Source organism: Prionailurus viverrinus, chromosome X, assembly GCF_022837055.1.
Source record: "Prionailurus viverrinus isolate Anna chromosome X, UM_Priviv_1.0, whole genome shotgun sequence".
In the NCBI taxonomy this organism is placed as follows: domain Eukaryota; kingdom Metazoa; phylum Chordata; class Mammalia; order Carnivora; family Felidae; genus Prionailurus; species Prionailurus viverrinus.
In genome coordinates, this window is record NC_062579.1 from 15141959 (window position 1) to 15162853 (window position 20895).

The 20895-nt window shown below is 42.7% G+C and overlaps 1 protein-coding gene across 2 annotated transcripts in view; it reads left to right on the forward strand.

The window, feature by feature from the left end:
• The window catches only part of PHEX (phosphate regulating endopeptidase X-linked), a 237854-nt gene that overhangs the window by 104355 nt on the left and 112604 nt on the right, over nt 1–20895 (forward strand). For both annotated transcript variants that reach the window (XM_047845028.1, XM_047845029.1), the window contains one exon: nt 5190–5291. In XM_047845028.1, coding sequence (XP_047700984.1) covers nt 5190–5291 — 102 coding nt within the window. The remainder of the gene's footprint in view (nt 1–5189; nt 5292–20895) is intronic.

Below are 20895 nucleotides of genomic sequence, written 5' to 3' on the forward strand. Positions count from 1 at the left end.
TTACCTTTCCAAATTTTTTCTTGTGGTTGATTTTAAGTTTCATAGCATTGTGGTCTGAAAATATGCATGGTATGATCTTGATCTTTTTGTACTTGTTGAGGCTGATTGGTGTCCCAGTGTGTGATCTATTCTGGAGAATGTTCCATGTGTACTGGAGAAGAATGTATATTCCACTGCTTTAGGATGAAATATTCTGAATAGATCTGTTGAGTCTATCCAGTCCATTGTGTCATTCAAAGCCCTTGTTTCCATGTTGATTCTCTGTTTAGATGATCTGTCCGTTGTTGTAAGTGGGGTGTTGAAGTCCCCTCCTATTATGGCATTATTATCAATGAGTTTCTTTATGTTTGTGATTAATCGATTTGTATATTTGGGTGCATTTGGAGCATAAATGTTTACAATTGTTAGGTCTTGGTTGATAGACCCCTTAATTATGATATAATGCCCTTCTTCATCTCGTTACAGTCTTTATTTTAAAATCTAGATTGTCTGATATAAGTATGGCTTCTCTGGCTTTCTTTTGTTGACCATTAGAATGGCACATGGTTCTCCATCCCTTTACTTTCAATCTGAATGTGTCTTTAGGTCTAAAGTGGGTGTCTCGTAAACAGTATATAGATGGATCTTGTTTTCTTATCTATTCTGTTACCCTGTGTCTTTTGATTGGAGCATTTAGTCCATTGACGTTTAGAGTGAGTACTGAAAGATAGGAATTTATTGCCATTATGTTGCTTGTAGAGTTGGAGTTTCTGGTGGTATTCCCTTGTCCTTTCTAGTCTTCATTGCTTTTGGTCTTTTTTTTTTCTTCATCCTTTCTCCTCTCAGAGAGTCCCCCTTGAAATTTCTTGCAGGGCTGGTGTAGTGGTCACAAAGTCCTTTAATTTTTGTTTGGGAAACTTTAAATTTCTCCTTGTATTTTGAATGACAGCCTTGTTGGATAAAGACTTCTTGGCTGCATATTTTTCCAATTCAGTACATTGAATACATCCTGCCATTCCTTTCTGGCTTGCCAAGTTTCTGTGGATAGGTCTGCTGCAAACCTGATCTGTCTTGTTGGTTGAGGACTTTTTTTTCCCATGCTGTTTTCATGATTCTTTCCTTGCCTGAGTATTTTGTGAATCTGACTATGATATATGCCTTGTTGATGGTCTATTTTTGTTGAATCTAATGGGAGTCCTCTGTGCTTCTTGGATTTTGATGTCTTTGTCTTTCTCCAGGTTAGGAAAGTTTTCCGCTATGATTTGCTCACATAACCCTTCTACCCCTTTTTCTCTCTCTTCATCTTCTGGAACCCCTATGATTCTGATGTTGTTCCTTTTTAATGAGTCACTGATTTCTCTAATTCTTAAATCATGCTCTTTTGCCTTAGTCTCCCTGGTTTTTTTTTTTTTTTGCTTCATTTTTTTCCATAAATTTGTCCCCAATAGCACTCATTCTCTGCTCTGCCTCATCCATCCACTTTGGCATACATTCGAGATTGCAGCTCAGTTATAGCATTTTTTATTTCATTCTCAGTAGCTTTAACTTCCTTTATCTCTATGGAAAGTGATTCTAGTCTATTTTCAACCCCATTAATGTTTATTTTTGAGGGAGGGACAGAGAGAAGGAGACACAGAATCCAAAACAGGCTCCAGGCCCTGCGCTGTCAGCACAGAGCCCGATGTGGGGCTTGAACTCATGAACTGGGAGATCATGACCTGAGCTGAAGTCCGGTGCCCAACTGACTGAGCCACCCAGGGAGCCCTATCTTCCTTTTTTAATGTTTAATTATTTTAAGGGGGGGGAGAGAGAGAGAGAGTCTGAGAATGAGGGAAAGGGTAGAGGGAGAGAGAGAATCCCAAGCAGGATCCATGTTGTCAGGGTGGAGCCTGATGCAGGGCTTGATCCCATAAACCTGAGCCAAAATCAAGAGTTGGACACCCAACCGATGGAGCCACCCAGGTGTCATATGTGTATATCTTCTTTAGGGAGGTGTCTGTTAATGTCTTCATCTCATTTTTTTAAAAATTTTTTTTTTCAACGTTTATTTATTTTTGGGTCAGAGAGAGACAGAGCATGAACGGGGGAGGGGCAGAGAGAGAAGGAGACACAGAATCGGAAACAGGCTCCAGGCTCTGAGCCATCAGCCCAGAGCCTGACGCAGGGCTCGAACTCACGGACCGTGAGATCGTGACCTGGCTGAAGTTGGACGCTTAACCAACTGCACCACCCAGGCGCCCCTGTCTTCATCTCATTTTAAAGTCAGTTTGGTTGTGTTCTTATTGTTGCATTTCCATTGACATTTAAACACACTTAAATCTCTCACATGGTCAGCAACTGCAACAGAAGCAGTAGCAGTAGCAACAAACATATGCATACAACCCAAGCCCCAGACCTTCAGACTCCTCTCTTAACCCCACATCCACCTCTGCCTTATCTTTGCTTTCTGTCTGTCTCAGTGTAGAGGCCAAGGGCAGACTGCCCCAAGGTGGGTTACTTTGGTATGAAAATTATTTTGAGCTGAAGGCATTTGAGACCCTATAGGCTCCAGAGAAATTTTTGTCTCTCCCTTAACCACACAGAAGAATCTTAATTGGGACTCTTTCCCTGACAGGATGGGAGTCAGGATGACATGTATGTACCTCATCTTGCCTGTCTTTGGAATTTCCACATCTTTGGGGATTCCCTGTACATACACTATTAAGTTTGATTTTCTCCTTTTAAGCTGTCTCATGTCAGTTTGATTCTTAGTCCAGCTATAAGGACCCTTGAAGTGGTCAGGAATTCTTGCTCCCTGATAGTAGACAAACTCCTTGATTGAGTTGTTCAGACTTGCTGTCTCTACTTCCCATGCACCTTTTATCCTCCTGAAGTGTGGCTTTTGTCTCCAGTCCTCTTTCTTTTCCAGCATCCCCAGACTTATAAAATGGCAGCAACATTCACCTAGTTGCCCTTGCCTGAAGCCTGGGAAGTAATCTGACTCTGCCCCCTTGCTCACCTCCCCACATAAAGTTAAACACCCGGTTCCATTAATTTGGTCACTGAGTGTTTCTCAATTTACCCACTTGTCCCCACTCTGATTTCCCCCTCCTTAGTTAATTTGGGAAGATATTATTTCTTCTTTTATGTGAAGATGATGGGAAGGTTGATGTGCATTGTTATGTGATGGGGTCGTAAAGACTTACGGGTGCTGGTGACTGCACAGGCGAAAAATCCAGTCGCTGGAGATTTACTTGTCATTTTAACATCCTCCTTGTGTGGACTTTCTGTTTAAAATAGTGACTTCTGCATCTCTCTGTTGGTTAACTTTTACTTCCCTGGCATTTTCCTCTCATTTATGAGGCACACCTCTGTTGCTCCTAGAAGTTCTGAGCTCACAGCTGTCATTTAGCTCTGTGGTTGCGTCTTGGCTCTGAACCTCCTTAGCTATAAGAGCTGGATCAGATCATGGACTCTCTTGACTCTTATTTTCTTTATCCATAAAATGAGTGGCTTCCCCTAGACCAGTGGGTCTCCATGCTGGCTGTAAATTACCATCATTTGGGGGGCTTTTGGAACTCTCAACCTAGGCTGCACACTGGAACAGTGACATTAGCATCCTGACTTCTCACCCTCAGCATTGTTTAAAGCTCCCCCCAGAGATCTCAATGTGTAGACAAGGTTGAGAACCATTGATTTTATGATTTTAAAGGGCCTCAGCTCTCCTGTTATTTTGTGTTTTTAGTCATGCCCCAATCCCAAGTTGAGATTTCCCTTAATGTTTTTACTAAGTTGGTAAGAAATAGCTGTGAAATTCCCCCCCACCCCCTTCCATCTGCTGTTTGTTCTTATTTACATACGATGGAACCCAGCCTACTGATTTACAGTTCTGGTTCCCTACAACTGTTATTGAACTGAAAACATAGCTGAAAACTTATTAAACAGAAAAAAAATTATTTTGAGCTTTGTGCCAACAATTCATTATAGAACCAAGGAAACATCTAAACTTTCCTTCTAACATTAATGCTAAAAATGGATTTACAACCCCATAATCTCAAATAAAAATTTTAATTCTGGTGCCAAACCTAGTATTGATCCTTTCTTGAATATCCTATCAAGAAAATCAAAGCATCTCTGCAAGAGAATGGAATTTTGCGGGGTTTGTATCCATAAACAGGCAAGGCCTCCCCAGACCACTCTCTGCGGGCCTCTGAAGGCAAGTGTGAGAATTTTCCTTTCCCTAGTTCTCCCTGCTGACCCATGAACATAGGAAGAAAAGCCAGGTCAAACACACCATCAGTGTGGGTATGTGGTTCCACTGTTGAAACATTTTAGAATAGGTTTTTCAGAAGACTGCTTTTATGTAGCAGCCCCTTTTAGACCTACCATTTTATATTTGAAATAACCTAAGACTTTTCTAAGCTGCACGGGAATAGAGAAGAGAGTAGGAGGATTATAGAGAACAGCCAAGCATTTGGTTTGACCACTGGCATTAAATTTGGGAAGAACTAGGGTCCTGACATAAGTCTGATTTATACTGGGGAAGTGTGCCTTGGGGTGCTGGCTCTTCATCCCCGTTTCCCTGTTTACAGTATCTCTTTCAGCTGTTTGCTCACTTTTTTTCTGCAATACCCACCTGAAATATACAGTCCATGCCTTTGCTTGTCTTTCTCAAATCCTTATTAACTATTGAAATTAGTTGCCACCTTGATAAGGATAGCTTAATTTTAGGTATAGGGAGGTCAGTTATTAGTGACCTTTGGTGAATTCCTTTCCCCATATAATCATTTTACAACTGGATCATCAAATTGTCCTCTGCAAAGGAATGTTTCTTTATCTTCTAGTTGGGGGGGAAAAAGGCATTTTCCTGGAGAAAGAAATGTTGCCAGAATTTGGAGTCAAGCTGAAAGGAACCTCTTTCCCAGCATGTTTGGCCCTGAACTATTTCTCATGGCTCAGAAAACCTTGTTTGAGGGCACCTAGGTGGCTCAGTTGCTTAAGTGTCCAACTTTGGCTTAGGTCATGATCTCACTGTTCAAGGGTTCCAGTCCCACGTTAGGCTGTGTGCTGACAGCTCAGAGCCTGAAGCCTGCTCTGGATTCTGTGTCTCCCTCTCTCTCTGCCCCTCCCCTGCTCATGTTCTGTCTCTCTCAAAAATGAATAAACATTAAAAGAAAACCTTGTTTGTAACTTCTTAGTTTTGACCTGTCTCTTTGGGTATTTCCTTATAGATGGAGGAATTGATTGAGGGTGTTCGCTGGGCCTTTATTGACATGCTGGAGAAAGAAAATGAGTGGATGGATGCAGGGACAAAAAGGAAAGCCAAAGAAAAGGTAAGGATTCTTTTGATAAAAAAATATGACTTTTGATTTAATGGATTTTTATGCTCAGTATTGTGTACTTGATTAAAAAAATTAATGTTCATTTATCTATTTTATTATTTTTATTTTTGCTTACACTGTAATTTTATTTTTTAAATTATTTTCTAAATATAATTTATTGTCAAATTGGCTAACATACAGTGTATACAATGTGCTCTTGGTTTTGGGGTAGATTCCCATGGTTCATCCCTTATTTACAACACCCAATCTCATCCCAACAAGTGCCCTCCTCAGTGAAATATTCATTTATTTTTGAGAGAGAGAGAGAAAGTGGGTGTGAATGGGGGAAGGTTAGAAAGAGAGGGAGATAGAATCCGAAGCAGGGTCCAGGCTCTGAGCTGTCAGCATAGAACCCGACGGGAGGCTCGAACTCAGAGCGCAGGATCATGACCTGGGCTGAACTTAGATGCTTATCTGACTGAGCCACCTAGGCACCTCTTCTGTACTTGATTTTTTATATTGACTGAGCTCTTGACTCTGAATGACCCCAGAGTTAGGTGTCTGTTTTGGGATGAATACATAGATTTCATCACTAGGGGGTAAGAGAAAATAAGATATGCCTTTTTCTTTTCTCAAACTGCATTTCAAACACCTTGTAATGCAGCCTTGCCTTCTCTCTTAATTGCTATTTCTAAGAGCCACATGGCCTGCTGCCTAGCGAATTTTGCCACAAACCATCATTGGCTGTGGCAGAGTGCAGAGCAATGGGGAGCCATGGGGAGCAGCTGGCAGAAGAGCCCTCAAGGCACAAAGAAGAAAAACCCATACTGGCTGTGTGTCCTTCTGCTCTGTGCACAGTGTGTGCAAATGTCCTCTGGAAAATCTTTCCCTGTAACCAAGCAGGTCTACTTCCTAACCCATCACTTTGCTCTGATGATCCAAATAGCATGCTTATAAACTGCAGACCGCTGGTAAAGCATTGTGTCGGAATACAAAAATGTTTAATAGAAGTGGACATTCAGTGGGCCTTGTGCAACAAGAGAAAGGAATAATTGAGGGATGTATTAGCAGCCATGCTGCTGAAAAAAACAAATAATCGGACTCATCTTCAATTCTAGGTGTTGGGATGGAGCTGGAGCTCAGGTGGGTAGGGAATACTTGCTACATTCTTTTTTTTTTTTAATTTTTTTTCAACGTTTATTTATTTTTGGGACAGAGAGAGACAGAGCATGAACGGGGGAGGGGCAGAGAGAGAGGGAGACACAGAATCGGAAACAGGCTCCAGGCTCTGAGCCATCAGCCCAGAGCCTGACGTGGGGCTCGAACTCACGGACCGCGAGATCGTGACCTGGTTGAAGTCGGACGCTTAACTGACTGCGCCACCCAGGCGCCCCCTTGCTACATTCTTAATGGATGCTTCTCTGTGTCTGAGAGACTGAACTAGGAGCACTTCTTTTTTATAGATGTATTTTGAAACTTTGCTAATGACAGTAATCCCCTGGGATGCCTAAATGCTCTCTAGCTTTCTGGGCCCCTCCCCTGAAAGGTTTGATTTAGTGGATTGAGGGTGCAGTTTGAACATTTGTGGTTTTAGCCAATCTCCCTGGTGATTTTTAGTGCTAGACAGGCCTGGGTAACATGGCTGAGAGACATTCTGAGTCATGCGAGAACAGATATTTTTGCCCTATGGTCACAAAACAGAGGGAGAAGATAGGGCAGTGAAACTACTCCATATGATACTATAATGGTGGATACATGTTGTCATACATTTGTCCACACCCATAGGAAGGGCAACACCAGGAGTGAATCCTAACAGAGCCTATGGATTCTGGGTGGTAATGATGTCTCAGTGCAGGTTCATTGATTGTAACAGAAGTCCCAGTCTTTTGGGGAATATTGTTAATGGGAGAGGCTATGCATGTGTCGGGGTTGGGTTTCTTTGGAAATCTCTGTGTTTTCTTTTCAGTTTTACTGTGAACCTAAGCCTGCTCTAAAAAAATAAAGCCTATTAAACAAACAAACAAACCCAAAGAGGGTAGCGTTCGTGGAATGCTTAGCCTTATTGAAATGAGAATGTGCAGAGGTTTAGCAAGGGTGTTTTCTAGAGGTTTACTACTCCTGAAATGGATAAACATTGCCATAGATATTTTTGTCCATAGACGTGAAAAGGCTGTTCAGTGTTTACAGTGAAGAAACAACTTGGGTGGCCGAGGGTGGCAGGTGTTGGAAGAAGACAAAGGTTAGGTTGGATTTTTTCCCTTTGAGAATCTGTCAAAGCTGTCTTAAGTCATGTAAGGCACAAGCTGATGAAGGCAGGAGCATGCGGGCTGTTGATGAGAAGTTTTCCAGATGGTAGATGAAACTTTTGGCACCAACATATTGTTGTTTTTTGAAGGCTTCATTTTCTGGGCCAGCTTGTGATATCTGGAACACAATTTGTCTTGCACTGGGCAGTTGAGAACTCAGAGCACTGGGGACTCTTGATCCTAGCCTGACCCCTCATGGACCCAGGGTCACCTGTATGGAGGGCAGGGTGGAGTTATGAGGGATGAGTGTGTGTTATGAATGGATAGATACCAGAGGAATGTTCTGGGGACCGCAGTGACTTCTTTGGGAAGTATGACTGGTTGCCTCAGGGGGAGATTTTCTGAGTTGCTTAAAGCAGTAGGCACCTTATAGTTGGGTCTTCTAGGCAAATGGCCCATGGGTCCTTCTTGAAGGCACATTATTCTCAATTCTTCTAGTATTAGCATGTTCTTGTTTGCCCCTGAGTTGCTCTCCAGTCTTCTATTTTATTTCGATGAGAGCTGTCATTTTTTCTTCTAAAAGTACTCTTTGAACACTCTGCTTTCTTTGAGCTGAGTTCAACCTGCCAGGAACTCAACTAGTTCCTTGACAGGTAGAAATATCAAAGAGAATTTTCCTCCTGGATCTCACCAGGCTCCCTGAGTATGTCATTTCAGAGTTCAGGGATGTTCCTTTAATAAAAGGCAATAAAGAGGGAATGTTTTCCAAGAATTTTCAGCAGTTCTCCAAAACATGTCAGGCCCTGGACCCCAGAAGATGCAGATTTTCTTTTGCTAAATTAAATGAACATGCAGTTCTGGAAATGACCTCTGGGCGGAGCTCATAGACTCACAAATACAACATTTTAGGAAGCTGAAGGCATTTATGCAGCTTTCTGCTCTGGGGTTGTTTTTGAAAAATTATTTTTTTCCTTGCCCTTTTCCTCTGCTGTCCTCAATTTGATTGCCTTTTAATAGTCAACAAGAAAGGAGAGGTTCTGCCTACTAATTCCTTGAATCTTAGATGGAAATCTCTGAAGATTTTAGGGCTTTGTCTTTCTGATATTGGATAGCCTCTGCATTAAGACGGGATTCGCCTGCGTTAAAAGTGGAGGTGAATAATTTGCCTGCTCTTCCTGGTATGACTTGGCACTGTTCTTTGGGCATGTGTTGTATGCAGTATATCACCCAGGCGGAAGATTTCTCATCAATAATAGTGCCCACACTGGGCCAATGCTGAGTCACTTGGCAACCCATTGGGAAAGCTGGAAGAATGTTCTGATTTGCAAGTGGGAGAGGATTTTCTTTCTCTCACCATGAAGCTCTGGACCGCAGCAAATGGCAGCACCTCCTATATTGGGTGTTGACCTAAGCATTCCCTAGTACCTGGCCTCCTGAATGGGGAGGGCCTAGATACCTGCAGTGGGTTGAGGCCTAACACCTTGAGTTGTGTGGAATTGACCCTGGTTTCCAAATGGAAGTGTGGGGATGTGACTTTGTCGTGTTCTTCACTAGGGGTGATCACTGTAAAAGATAAACGAGGGTGCTTCTGCCCCTGTGAAAGGTAAATTTGTTATCTCAGTCTCCCTGCCTTTCCCTTCTCATCTCTTAAGGGGTCATGAGTGGTTTAGTGTTGTGAAACTGACAATGTAGGTTTCAACTGGAAATTTAACATCATGAAATAAGCACCAATTTTTCTTCAGGATTCTGTTTCCTGCAAGCATATGCTTTAACTGTAAACTAGCAGCAAAGGACAGGAAGCCTGTTATTTTTTCAGTTATCATAGATGTGGAATGAGTGTAAGTAAGGTGATACAAATTATGTTGGGGGGTGTCTTCTGGAAGATTTGCCTTTTCAGAACAGAGTATGAAGATCTCAAGGTCACTACATAGCGATTCTGAGGCCTGGCAGGAAGGGATGCAGCACTGCCTTTGGCTGCTCTAGTGGCAGGAGCAGGGCTTCTGCTGGCAAGGTCTGTGTCAGATCAGGAGGAGCAGCTTCCTCACTTCAGCTGGTCCCCACCTAGTTTGAATTCTGTATCCAAAGGCTGGATCCTTTCTGAGATACTTGTTTGTGCTCTTTGCTCCTGGGACCTGTGTTTGCCTGGCCACCCATCAAGAAAAAGACCTAGATGGAACACCTAGGAAGGCAGTCTCCTTAGGATGCTGTGAGTGGCCTTAACCTTGGCCATAGTAGGTGCAGAGGGTTCCTGGAAGTGTACTACATGGCCCCATTGCCACAGGCATGTGACTCCCAGGCACAGGCTTTGAGCAAGTAAGAAGAGTTTTCCTACAGAGGGCCAAACAAAAGTGTATCTCACCTCTTTGGCTTTGTCTCTGTTGGGGAGGAAAAATGGTCTTTCCTTCTACCCTTCTAACTACTTGACTGGGCCCCCTGTAACAAAGGATAGATTAACAAAAGACAATCAAACTGAAGTTTATTAACATGTGTATCTCATACATACCTTAGAGAAACTCAGAATAATGAATAACTCATAGAGGTGGCTTAGAGCCCTGGCTTACATAGGTAGCATCTTTAACAAAGAACACTAAATTTGCAGAGAAATGAAAAAGGAAAGAGGTTTTAGACTTCCAAGGGCAGCAGATTGTGGGAAGGTAAATATATGGGAAACAAATAGTAGTTAGTGAATACAGGATAGTTAGTGAAGTTTGTTGCCTGGATTACTCTGGTGTTATCTCCAGGCTGATAGTTGTCTTTGGTGATTCACCTTTGTCCTTCCTGGTAGAGAGGGGAGAGGTCATTAGAGATGCAAATTCCTGGGTCACCTCACACCTGCTGAGCCCTGGGGTGGTGGTGGGAGGCCCAGTGCTGTGCCATTACCATTTCATTGCACATCTGTCTGACCTCCAGCTGCAGGCACCTGTACTTTCCCCAAGAACTTTCTCTTACTATTGGAACCTGCCGTGCCACTCATACAGAGAGGGTCCAGTGGTCTGGGGAAGGAGCACACCCAATGACTGATGGGAGTTGCTGTGTATGTGGTGCAGCCCGCTCTTCCCTCAAGTATGTGTTCAACATGGGCTTCCAGAGTTCCCCCAATGGGGTAAGCTCGGCTTGCTCACATGGGCAACTGGCTCAAGAACCTTTACTGACAGCCTGCCTTGCTCTGCTCACTTCCCCAGTCCCTTCCTGGTGTTTAATGTTTCTTTCACTTGCAAGATGAACTGCTTGTACTCCAGTCCTTGCCTCAGGGTCTGCTCTTGGGGGCCCCCAACTAGGGCGTAGCCCCTGGGGTATGTGCTCTTTCCGTCCTTCCTGAATGCACTTCACTGCATTTCCATGTGAGCAGCACTTCAGCAAATTCAATTCCACAAACAGTTTCAGAACCCATGATGTGTCATGTGCTGGAGTAGTAGCTGCAGGTTCAAAGATGATTAGTGGTTTCCTTTACTTGGGGCTTTCAGTCTTCTGGAAGAGGATAGCAGGAACATGGGTGCTGAGCAAATGGGAGAAATTTTAGTTAATGCAGTGGAGAAACAAAGTGTTCCTGGCTATCACTGTAGGGGAGGAAGATTCTAAGGAGCCCAAACCCCCTGTGGGGGCCCTTTACTCAGGCACTGCCCTCTCTCTGTCTCCCTTCTCATCTCTGCCTGTGTGCTTGTAGCCTGTGGGTAAGGTCTCTGGTGGCTTTTCCTTGTAGGTCTCAACAGCTCTGCACACAGCTCACTTTGCTTTGGTACCTTCACTCTTGCTTCATTTCACATTTTCGTTTTAAATTGTTCCATGGAAAAGAAGATAGGGAAGTGCTTTTGTCAAACTGTCTCCTGACCTTCCCTGTTCCAAATTCAAGACTGTTTGCATGTGCTTGAGAATGTGCGGTTCTTGGCTCTACTCGACTGCTCCCCTGGGGACACACAGCATATAAACCTATTTCAGCATCCCTCCCCACTTCCTGTAGATCCCTGGCTCACATGTACTGCCATCTTGAGCTCGCTGGCTCTCTCTGACTACATCTCTCTGCCTCCATGTTTCTCTGTCTCACATTGCACATGTTGGCCAAGGTAGTAGCTTTCATACTTGTATCTCTTCTCACTGGCCTCAACGGGAAGTACAGTATAGAGGTTAAGCCTCTAGACTGTGGAGAAAGACTGCCTAGGCTCTCAGCCAGTGTCTGCCCCTTATTAGCTGTATGGCCCTTTGGAAGTTACTTACCCTCTCTGACACTCAGTTTTTACATCTCTAAAATGGGAAGATTAGTATCAACCTCAGAGATTTGTTTATGACATGCTCATGTACTTAAAGTACTTAGAAGGGGGCCTGGATCCTGAGAAAGTCTCTCCACCTGCATTCAGCTATTTGTTCTAAGCTGCTGTCCCGTGGGAGAGGAGAGGCTTTGGCTGCACTGGCTGGTGAGGAGAGAGCAGTGGGAAGTGAGGTTCCTTGTGTGTATCTGGGTCATTGTGTTTTCCTTTGTTAGGAAGGTCGGTGACAGAGGCCACAGTCTCTGAGGTACCTCTCCTACCTTACGTGTCCTGATGCACCACGTCAGAGTACTGCCCTTCTCCTTACCGCACCCCCCACAGGGCAAGTCATAGTGAACAGCCCCTGCTGAGAGGGTGATGGGGCAGTACATTGCTTTTCTTTGTGGGTTTCAGATTTTCTGCTTTCTTTTTCGTTGTTTAAAATTTTTTAAGTTTTTATTTATTTATTTTTGAGGGAGGGGCAGAGAGACAGAGGGACAGAGAGAGAATCCCAAGCAGGCTCCATGTTGCCAGCACAGAGCCAGATGTGGGGCTCAAACTCACAAACCGTGAGAGCATGACCTGAGCAGAAACCAAGAGTTGGGACGCTTAACCGACTGAGCCACCCAGATGCCCCTCAGATTTTCTGGTTTTGAACAAATCCAGCATTATCTTTGTGATACATATTATTATTATTATTATTATTATTACTACTACTACTACTATTATTTTATTTTTATTACATTTTGTAATTTTAGTTCCCATATAGTTAACATGCAGTGTTATATTAGTTTCAGGTGTACAGTATCGTGTTTCAGCAATTCTTTGTGTTGCTCAATGCTCATTAGGATAAGCGTACTCTGAATCCCCTTCACCTATTTCACCCATCTGCCCCCACCTCCCCTCTGGTAACCATTGGTTTATATACTTTAAACACAAGCAGATATTTGGTGTAAGTAGGAGTTGGATGCATATATTTATCAGAGGCATATACCTGATACCTTATTCATGTGAGCTTAATTGAGTTTTGGTGTTCTGGAACCTCATGGAGGCATTATTTTGGTTGATGCTGTAGGTGATTGGTTCTCGCACTTGAGGTGCATCAGCATCATCTGGAGGGTTTGTTAAAACACAGATTGTCAGGCCCCACTCCCAGAGCTTCTGAGTAGGAAGCTTTGAGTTGGGGCCCCAGGAATTTGCATTTCTGACAAGTTCTCAGTGATTCTGTTGTTCTTGGGTGATTGGTGATTATAGGTGAAAATTTCTTACACCAAGGCTGTGTTACTAGAACTAGTTAACATTTATTAAGCGGCTGTTATCCCCCTTACAGGAATCCTTTCTCACGTTTCTCACAAGGGAAGGGAGTGCCCTCATGAGTATCAGAACCCAGCTAGGCTCTCTGCTGCACTGCTGTTATGTCTGCTGAAAAGCCCTTCTTGATCGAGATCCATACACTCCTTCTCTGTCACTTCTAACCTTGACTCCATGTCTGTCCCCAGGAAGTATGCAGAATAAGTCTTCCATGTAAAAGCCCTTCTAATATTCGAAGATGTTTAATGTGTTTCTTTTTCACATGAAATGTCTTTAGTGTTCCTAATAAATTAACAAACATTATATGCCAGGCTGGAAGTTCTAAATGCTTTACAAATATTAACTACTCTAGTGCCATAATTCTTGTATGAGGCAGGTCAAATTTTCCTGTTTTCCACATGAGGAAGTTGAAGCGTGCAGGCTCCCCCAAGGCCGTACTGCCAGTAGGCAGAAGAGCTGGGCCTCCATCCTTGGCAGTCTGCTCTGGGCTTTTATCCACCATGCCAGTGGGTCTTCATGTGTGGTACTCAGAACCAGCAGCATTGGCATCACCTAGAAAGGAGCTAGAAATGTAGATTTGTAGTCCTACTCCAGAGCTCAAGAATCCGAAACTCTGGGAGGGGACCCAGGAATCTGCATTTTTTTTAATGAAATTTATTGACAAATTGGTTTCCATACAACACCTAGTGCTCATCCCAAAAGGTGCCCTCCTCAATACTCATCACCCACCCTCTCCTCCCTCCCACCCCCCATCAACCCTCAGTTTGTTCTCAGTTTTTAACAGTCTCTTATGCTTTGGCTCTCTCCCATTCTAACCTCTTTTTTTTTTTTTTTCTTCCCCTCCCCCATGGGTTCCTGTTAAGTTTCTCAGGATCCACATAAGAGTGAAACCATATGGTATCTGTCTTTCTCTGTATGGCTTATTTCACTTAGCATCACACTCTCCAGTTCCATCCACGTTGCTACAAAAGGCCATATTTCATTTTTTCTCATTGCCACGTAATATTCCATTGTGTATATAAACCACAATTTCTTTATCCATTCATCAGTTGATGGACATTTAGGCTCTTTCCATAATTTGGCTATTGTTGAGAGTGCTGCTATGAACATTGGGGTACAAGTGGCCCTATGCATCAGTACTCCTGTATCCCTTGGATAAATTCCTAGCAGTGCTATTGCTGGGTCATAGGGTAGGTCTATTTTTAATTTTCTGAGGAACCTCCACACTGCTTTCCAGAGCGGCTGCACCAATTTGCATTCCCACAAAAGTGCAAGAGGGTTCCCGTTTCTCCACATCCTCTCCAGCATCTATAGTCTCCTGATTTGTTCATTTTGGCCACTCTGACTGGCGTGAGGTGATACCTGAGTGTGGTTTTGATTTGTATTTCCCTGATAAGGAGCGACGCTGAACATCTTTTCATGTGCCTGTTGGCCATCCGGATGTCTTCTTTAGAGAAGTGTCTATTCATGTTTTCTGCCCATTTCTTCACTGGGTTATTTGTTTTTCGGGTGTGGAGTTTGGTGAGCTCTTTATAGATTTTGGATACTAGCCCTTTGTCCGATATGTCATTTGCGAATATCTTTTCCCATTCCGTTGGTTGCCTTTTAGTTTTGTTGGTTGTTTCCTTTGCTGTGCAGAAGCTTTTTATCTTCATAAGGTCCCAGTAATTCACTTTTGCTTTTAATTCCCTTGCCTTTGGGGATGTGACGAGTAAGAGATTGCTACGGCTGAGGTCAGAGAGGTCTTTTCCTGCTTTCTCCTCTAAGGTTTTGATGGTTTCCTGTCTCACATTTAGGTCCTTTATCCATTTTGAGTTTATTTTTGTGAATGGTGTGAGAAAGTGGAAGAGTTTCAACCTTCTGCATGTTGCTGTCCAGTTCTCCCAGCACCATTTGTTAAAGAGGCTGTCTTTTTTCCATTGGATGTTCTTTCCTGCTTTGTCAAAGATGAGTTGGCCATACGTTTGTGGGTCTAGTTCTGGGGTTTCTATTCTATTCCATTGGTCTATGTGTCTGTTTTTGTGCCAATACCATGCTGTCTTGATGATGACAGCTTTGTAGTAGAGGCTAAAGTCTGGGATTGTGATGCCTCCTGCTTTGGTCTTCTTCTTCAAAATTCCTTTGGCTATTCGGGGCCTTTTGTGGTTCCATATGAATTTTAGGATTGCTTGTTCTAGTTTCGAGAAGAATGCTGGTGCAATTTTGATTGGGATTGCATTGAATGTGTAGATAGCTTTGGGTAGTATTGACATTTTGACAGTATTTATTTTTCCAATCCATGAGCAGGGAATGTCTTTCCATTTCTTTAAATCTTCTTCAATTTCCTTCAGAAGCTTTCTATAGTTTTCAGCATACAGATCCTTTACATCTTTGGTTAGATTTATTCCTAGGTATTTTATGCTTCTTGGTGCAATTGTGAATGGGATCAGTTTCTTTATTTGTCTTTCTGTTGCTTCATTGTTAGTGTATAAGAATGCAACTGATTTCTGTACATTGATTTTGTATCCTGCAACTTTGCTGAATTCCTGTATCAGTTCTAGCAGACTTTTGGTGGAGTCTATCGGATTTTCCATGTATAATATCATGTCATCTGCAAAAAGCGAAAGCTTGACTTCATCTTTGCCAATATTGATGCCTTTGATTTCCTTTTGTTGTCTGATTGCTGATGCTAGAACTTCCAGCACTATGTTAAACAGCAGCGGTGAGAGTGGGCATCCTTGTCGTGTTCCTGATCTCAGGGAAAAAGCTCTCAGTTTTTCCCCGTTGAGGATGATGTTAGCTGTGGGCTTTTCATAAATGGCTTTTATGATCTTTAAGTGTGTTCCTTCTATCCCGACTTTCTCAAGGGTTTTTATTAAGAAAGGGTGCTGGATTTTGTCGAAGGCCTTTTCTGCATCGATTGACAGGATCATATGGTTCTTCTCTTTTTTTTTGTTAATGTGATGTATCACGTTGATTGATTTGCGAATGTTGAACCAGGCCTGCATCCCAGGAATGAATCCCACTTGATCATGATGAATAATTCTTTTTATATGCCATTGAATTCGATTTGCTAGTATCTTATTGAGAATTTTTGCATCCATATTCATCAGGGATATTGGCCTGTAGTTCTCTTTTTTTACTGGGTCTCTGTCTGGTTTAGGAATCAAAGTAATACTGGCTTCATAGAATGAGTCTGGAAGTTTTCCTTCCCTTTCTATTTCTTGGAATAGCTTGAGAAGGATAGGTATTATCTCTGCTTTAAATGTCTGGTAGAACTCCCCTGGGAAGCCATCTGGTCCTGGACTCTTATTTGTTGGGAGATTTTTGATAACCGATTCCATTTCTTCGCTGGTTATGGGTCTGTTCAAGCTTTCTATTTCCTCCTGATTGAGTTTTGGAAGAGTGTTCTCAGCTATTCAGGAATTTGTCCATTTCTTCCAGGTTGTCCAATTTGTTGGCATATAATTTTTCATAGTATTCCCTGATAATTGTTTGTATTTCTGAGGGATTGGTTGTAATAATTCCATTTTCATTCATGATTTTATCTATTTGGGTCATCTCCCTTTTCTTTTTGAGAAGCCTGGCTAGAGGTTTGTCAATTTTGTTTATTTTTTCAAAAAACCAACTCTTGGTTTCGTTGATCTGCTCTACTCTACAGTTTTTTTAGATTCTATATTGTTTATTTCTGCTCTGATCTTTATTATTTCTCTTCTTCTGCTGGGTTTAAGCTGCCTTTGCTGTTCTGCTTCTAGTTCCTTTAGGTGTGCTGTTAGATTTTGTATTTGGGATTTTTCTTGTTTCTTGAGATAGGCCTGGATTGCAATGTATTTTCCTCTCAGGACTGCCTTTGCTGCGTCCCAAAGCGTTTGGATTGTTGTATTTTCATTTTCGTTTGTTTCCATATATTTTTTAATTTCTTCTCTAATTGCCTGGTTGACCCACTCATTCGTTAGTAGGGTGTTCTTTAACCTCCATGCTTTTGGAGGTTTTCCAGACTTTTTTCTGTGGTTGATTTCAAGCTTCATAGCATTGTGGTCTGAAAGTAAGCATGGTATAATTTCAATTCTTGTAAACTTATGAAGGGCTGTTTTGTGACCTAGTATATGATCTATCTTGGAGAATGTTCCATGTGCACCCGAGAAGAAAGTATATTCTGTTGCTTTGGGATGCAGAGTTCTAAATATATCTGTCAAGTCCATCTGATCCAATGTCTCATTCAGGGCCCTTGTTTCTTTATTGACCGTGTGTCTAGATGATCTATCCATTTCTGTAAGTGGGGTGTTAAAGTCCCCTGCAATTACCACATTCTTATCAATAAGGTTGCTTATGTTTATGAGTAATTGTTTTATATATTTGGGGGCTCCAGTATTCGGCGCATAGACATTTATAATTGTTAGCTCTTCCTGATGGATAGACCCTGTAACTATTATATAATGTCCTTCTTCATCTCTTGTTACAGCCTTTAATTTAAAGTCTAGTTTGTCTGATATAAGTATGGCTACTCCAGCTTTCTTTTGGCTTCCAGTTGCATGATAAATAGTTCTCCATCCCCTCACTCTCAATCTAAAGGTGTCCTCAGGTCTAAAATGAGTCTCTTGTAGACAGCAAATAGATGGGTCTTGTTTTTTTATCCATTCTGATACCCTATGTCTTTTGGTCGGCGCATTTAATCCATTTACATTCAGTGTTATTATAGAAAGATATGGGTTTAGTGTCATTGTGATGTCTGTATGTTTTATGCTTGTAGTGATGTCTCTGGGACTTTGTCTCACAGGGTCCCCCTTAGGATCTCTTGTAGGGCTGGTTTAGTGGTGACAAATTCCTTCAGTTTTTGTTTGTTTGGGAAGACCTTTATCTCTCCTTCTATTCTAAATGACAGACTTGCTGGATAAAGGATTCTTGGCTGCATATTTTTTCTGTCTAGCACCCTGAAAATCTCGTGCCAATTCTTTCTGGCCTGCCAAGTTTCAAAAGAGAGATCAGTCACGAGTCTTATAGGTCTCCCTTTATATGTGAGGGCACGTTTACCCCTTGCTGCTTTCAGAATTTTCTCTTTATCCTTGTATTTTGCCAGTTTCACTATGATATGTCGTGCAGAAGATCGATTCAAGTTACGTCTGAAGGGAGTTCTCTGTGCCTCTTGGATTTCAATGCCTTTTTCCTTCCCCAGTTCAGGGAAGTTCTCAGCTATGATTTCTTCAAGTACCCCTTCAGCCCCTTTCCCTCTCTCTTCCTCCTCTGGGATACCAATTATGCGTATATTATTTCTTTTTAGTGTATCACTTAATTCTCTAATTTTCCCCTCATACTCCTGGATTTTTTTATCTCTCTTTTTCTCAGCTTCCTCTTTTTCCATAACTTTATCTTCTAGTTCACCTATTCTCTCCTCTGCCTCTTCAAGCCGAGCTGTGGTGGTTTCCATTTTGTTATGCATTTCGTTTAAAGCATTTTTCAGCTCCTCGTGACTGTTCCTTAGTCCCTTGATCTCTGTAGCAAGAGATTCTCTGCTGTCCTCTATACTGTTTTCAAGCCCAGCAATTAATTTTATGACTATTATTCTAAATTCACTTTCTGTTATATTATTTAAATCCTTTTTGATCAGCTCATTAGCTGTTGTTATTTCCTGGAGATTCTTCTGAGGGGAATTCTTCCGCTTGGTCATTTTGGATAGTCCCTGGCGTGGTGAGGACCTGCAGGGCACTTCCCCTGTGCTGTGGTGTATAACTGGAGTTGGTGGGCGGGGCCGCAGTCAGACCTGATGTCTGCCCCCAGCCCACCGCTGGGGCCACAGTCAGACTGGTGTGTGCCTTCTCTACCCCTCTCCTAGGGGGCGGGATTCACTGTGGGGTGGTGTGGCTCGTCTGGGCTACTTGCACCCTGCCAGGTTTGTGATGCTGGGGATCTGGTGTATTAGCTGGGGTGGGTAGGCAAGGTGCACGGGGGCAGGAGGGGCAGGCTTAGCTCGCTTCTCCTAATGTGATCCACTTCAGGAGGGGCCCTGTGGCAGCGGGAGGGAGTCAGATCCGCTGCTGGAGGTTTGGCTCCGCAGAAGCGCAGAGTTGGGTGTTTGCGCGGAGCGAGCAAGTTCCCTGGCAGGAACTGGTTCTCTTTGGGATTTGGGCTGGGGGATGGGCGGGGGAGATGGCGCTGGCGAGCGCCTTTGTTCCCCACCAAACCGAGCTCTGTTGTCAGGGGGCTCAGCAGCTCTCCCTCCCTTTGTCCTCCAGCCTTCCCGCTTTCCGAGCAGAGCTGTTAACTTATGACCTCCCAGACGCTAAGTCGTGCTTGTTATGGGAACACAGTCCGTCAGGCCCCTCCGCTTTTGCAAGCCAGACTCGGGGGCTCTGCTTGGCTGGCGAGCCGCCCCTCCGCCCCGGCTCCCTCCCGCCAGTCCGTGGAGCGCGCACCGCCTCGCCGCCCTTCCTACCCTCTTCCGTGGGCCTCTCGTCTGCGTTTGGCTCCGGCGACTCCGTTCTGCTAATCCTCTGGCGGTTTTCTGGGTTATTTAGGCAGGTGTAGATGGAATCTAAGTGATCAGCAGGACGTGCGGTGAGCCCAGCGTCCTCCTAAGCCGCCATCTTGCAAAAAAAAAAAAAAAAAAAAACGGAATCTGCATTTTAATAAGCCCTCCAGGTGATTCTGATGCAGTCAGTGTGGGAATCACTGCTCTGGGTTGTGGTTGTGATGCTTCAGCCTGCTGGCTGCTGTCCAGGTTTCAACATCTTTTCTTAAAGCTCCAGTTCAAAGCTCAACACAATATTCTAGATATAGTCCAACTCACACAGCACATTGGGAATATTATTACTGCATTTGTTTTGCATACAAATTACATTAAAAAATCCAAAGTTTAGATTATGGCTTTCTTTTCCCCTCAGCCATATCACTGTTGGCTCATAACGAATTTACGGTCAGTTAATATCTAGGTCTTTTTTTTTTTTTAATCCCCCAGGAACTATTGTTAAGCCCTGTTGCTCCAGCCCTAAACTTGGATTTTTTTTTTAAGCCCCTCATCCCAGAACTGCACGTTTATTCTTATTTAAATCCATTTATCTTTGGTTCATGGCTCAGCTTTTAAAAATATATATATTTCTGGATCTTCTGTATGTTTATTTTTGTTACAAAAAACTGTGCTCATTGAAGAAAATCTTGAAAGTAAAGTATAAAAGTAGAAAGAAAAAAATTGTTGCTAGTTCCATCATCCAGTCTTTATAAGAGAATTTTCACTATTACTGCATATTTTTTTTCCACTGGTTATACAGGAAATTACTTAAACAGTTCTCCCTAGTGGAGTACTTAGGTTGTGCTGTTAATGATATTATAATAAACAATTTTGTGCATAAATAAAGCTTTCCCTGCATTCAGAACTAATTCCTTAGAATGGGATTCTAAAAAACCGTTAAAAATCTCAAGTCTGTAACTGAGTGTTTCAACTGCTGTCTCCACCTCTAAATCATTCGTAATCTGATAAATCTGCTGTTTTATTTGATTGGTTTTCTGGGCTATTAATGAGCATGCTTACAAAATGGAGCTGGAATTGGTCTATATGCTTATCCTTTGGAGACTCCTTCCAGATTGATCTATTAGGCAGATTTATGGAGAATCTGCTCTGTGGTAGGTCTTTTGTTAGGTGCTAAGTAATTCACTTATGAGTAGATTTTTATTCCAGTTTTTCTACTTTGAACAACTCCATGAAGCCATCCTCCAATTTCTCCATTTTGCCTGCTCAGAGATCATGAGGTATTCAGCAATGCCTTGATGTAACCCAGTTACACTGTATTTAGGATATACCTTGATTTACTCTTGTTATTTAAAAAAAGTAGAAATCTGATGATATTG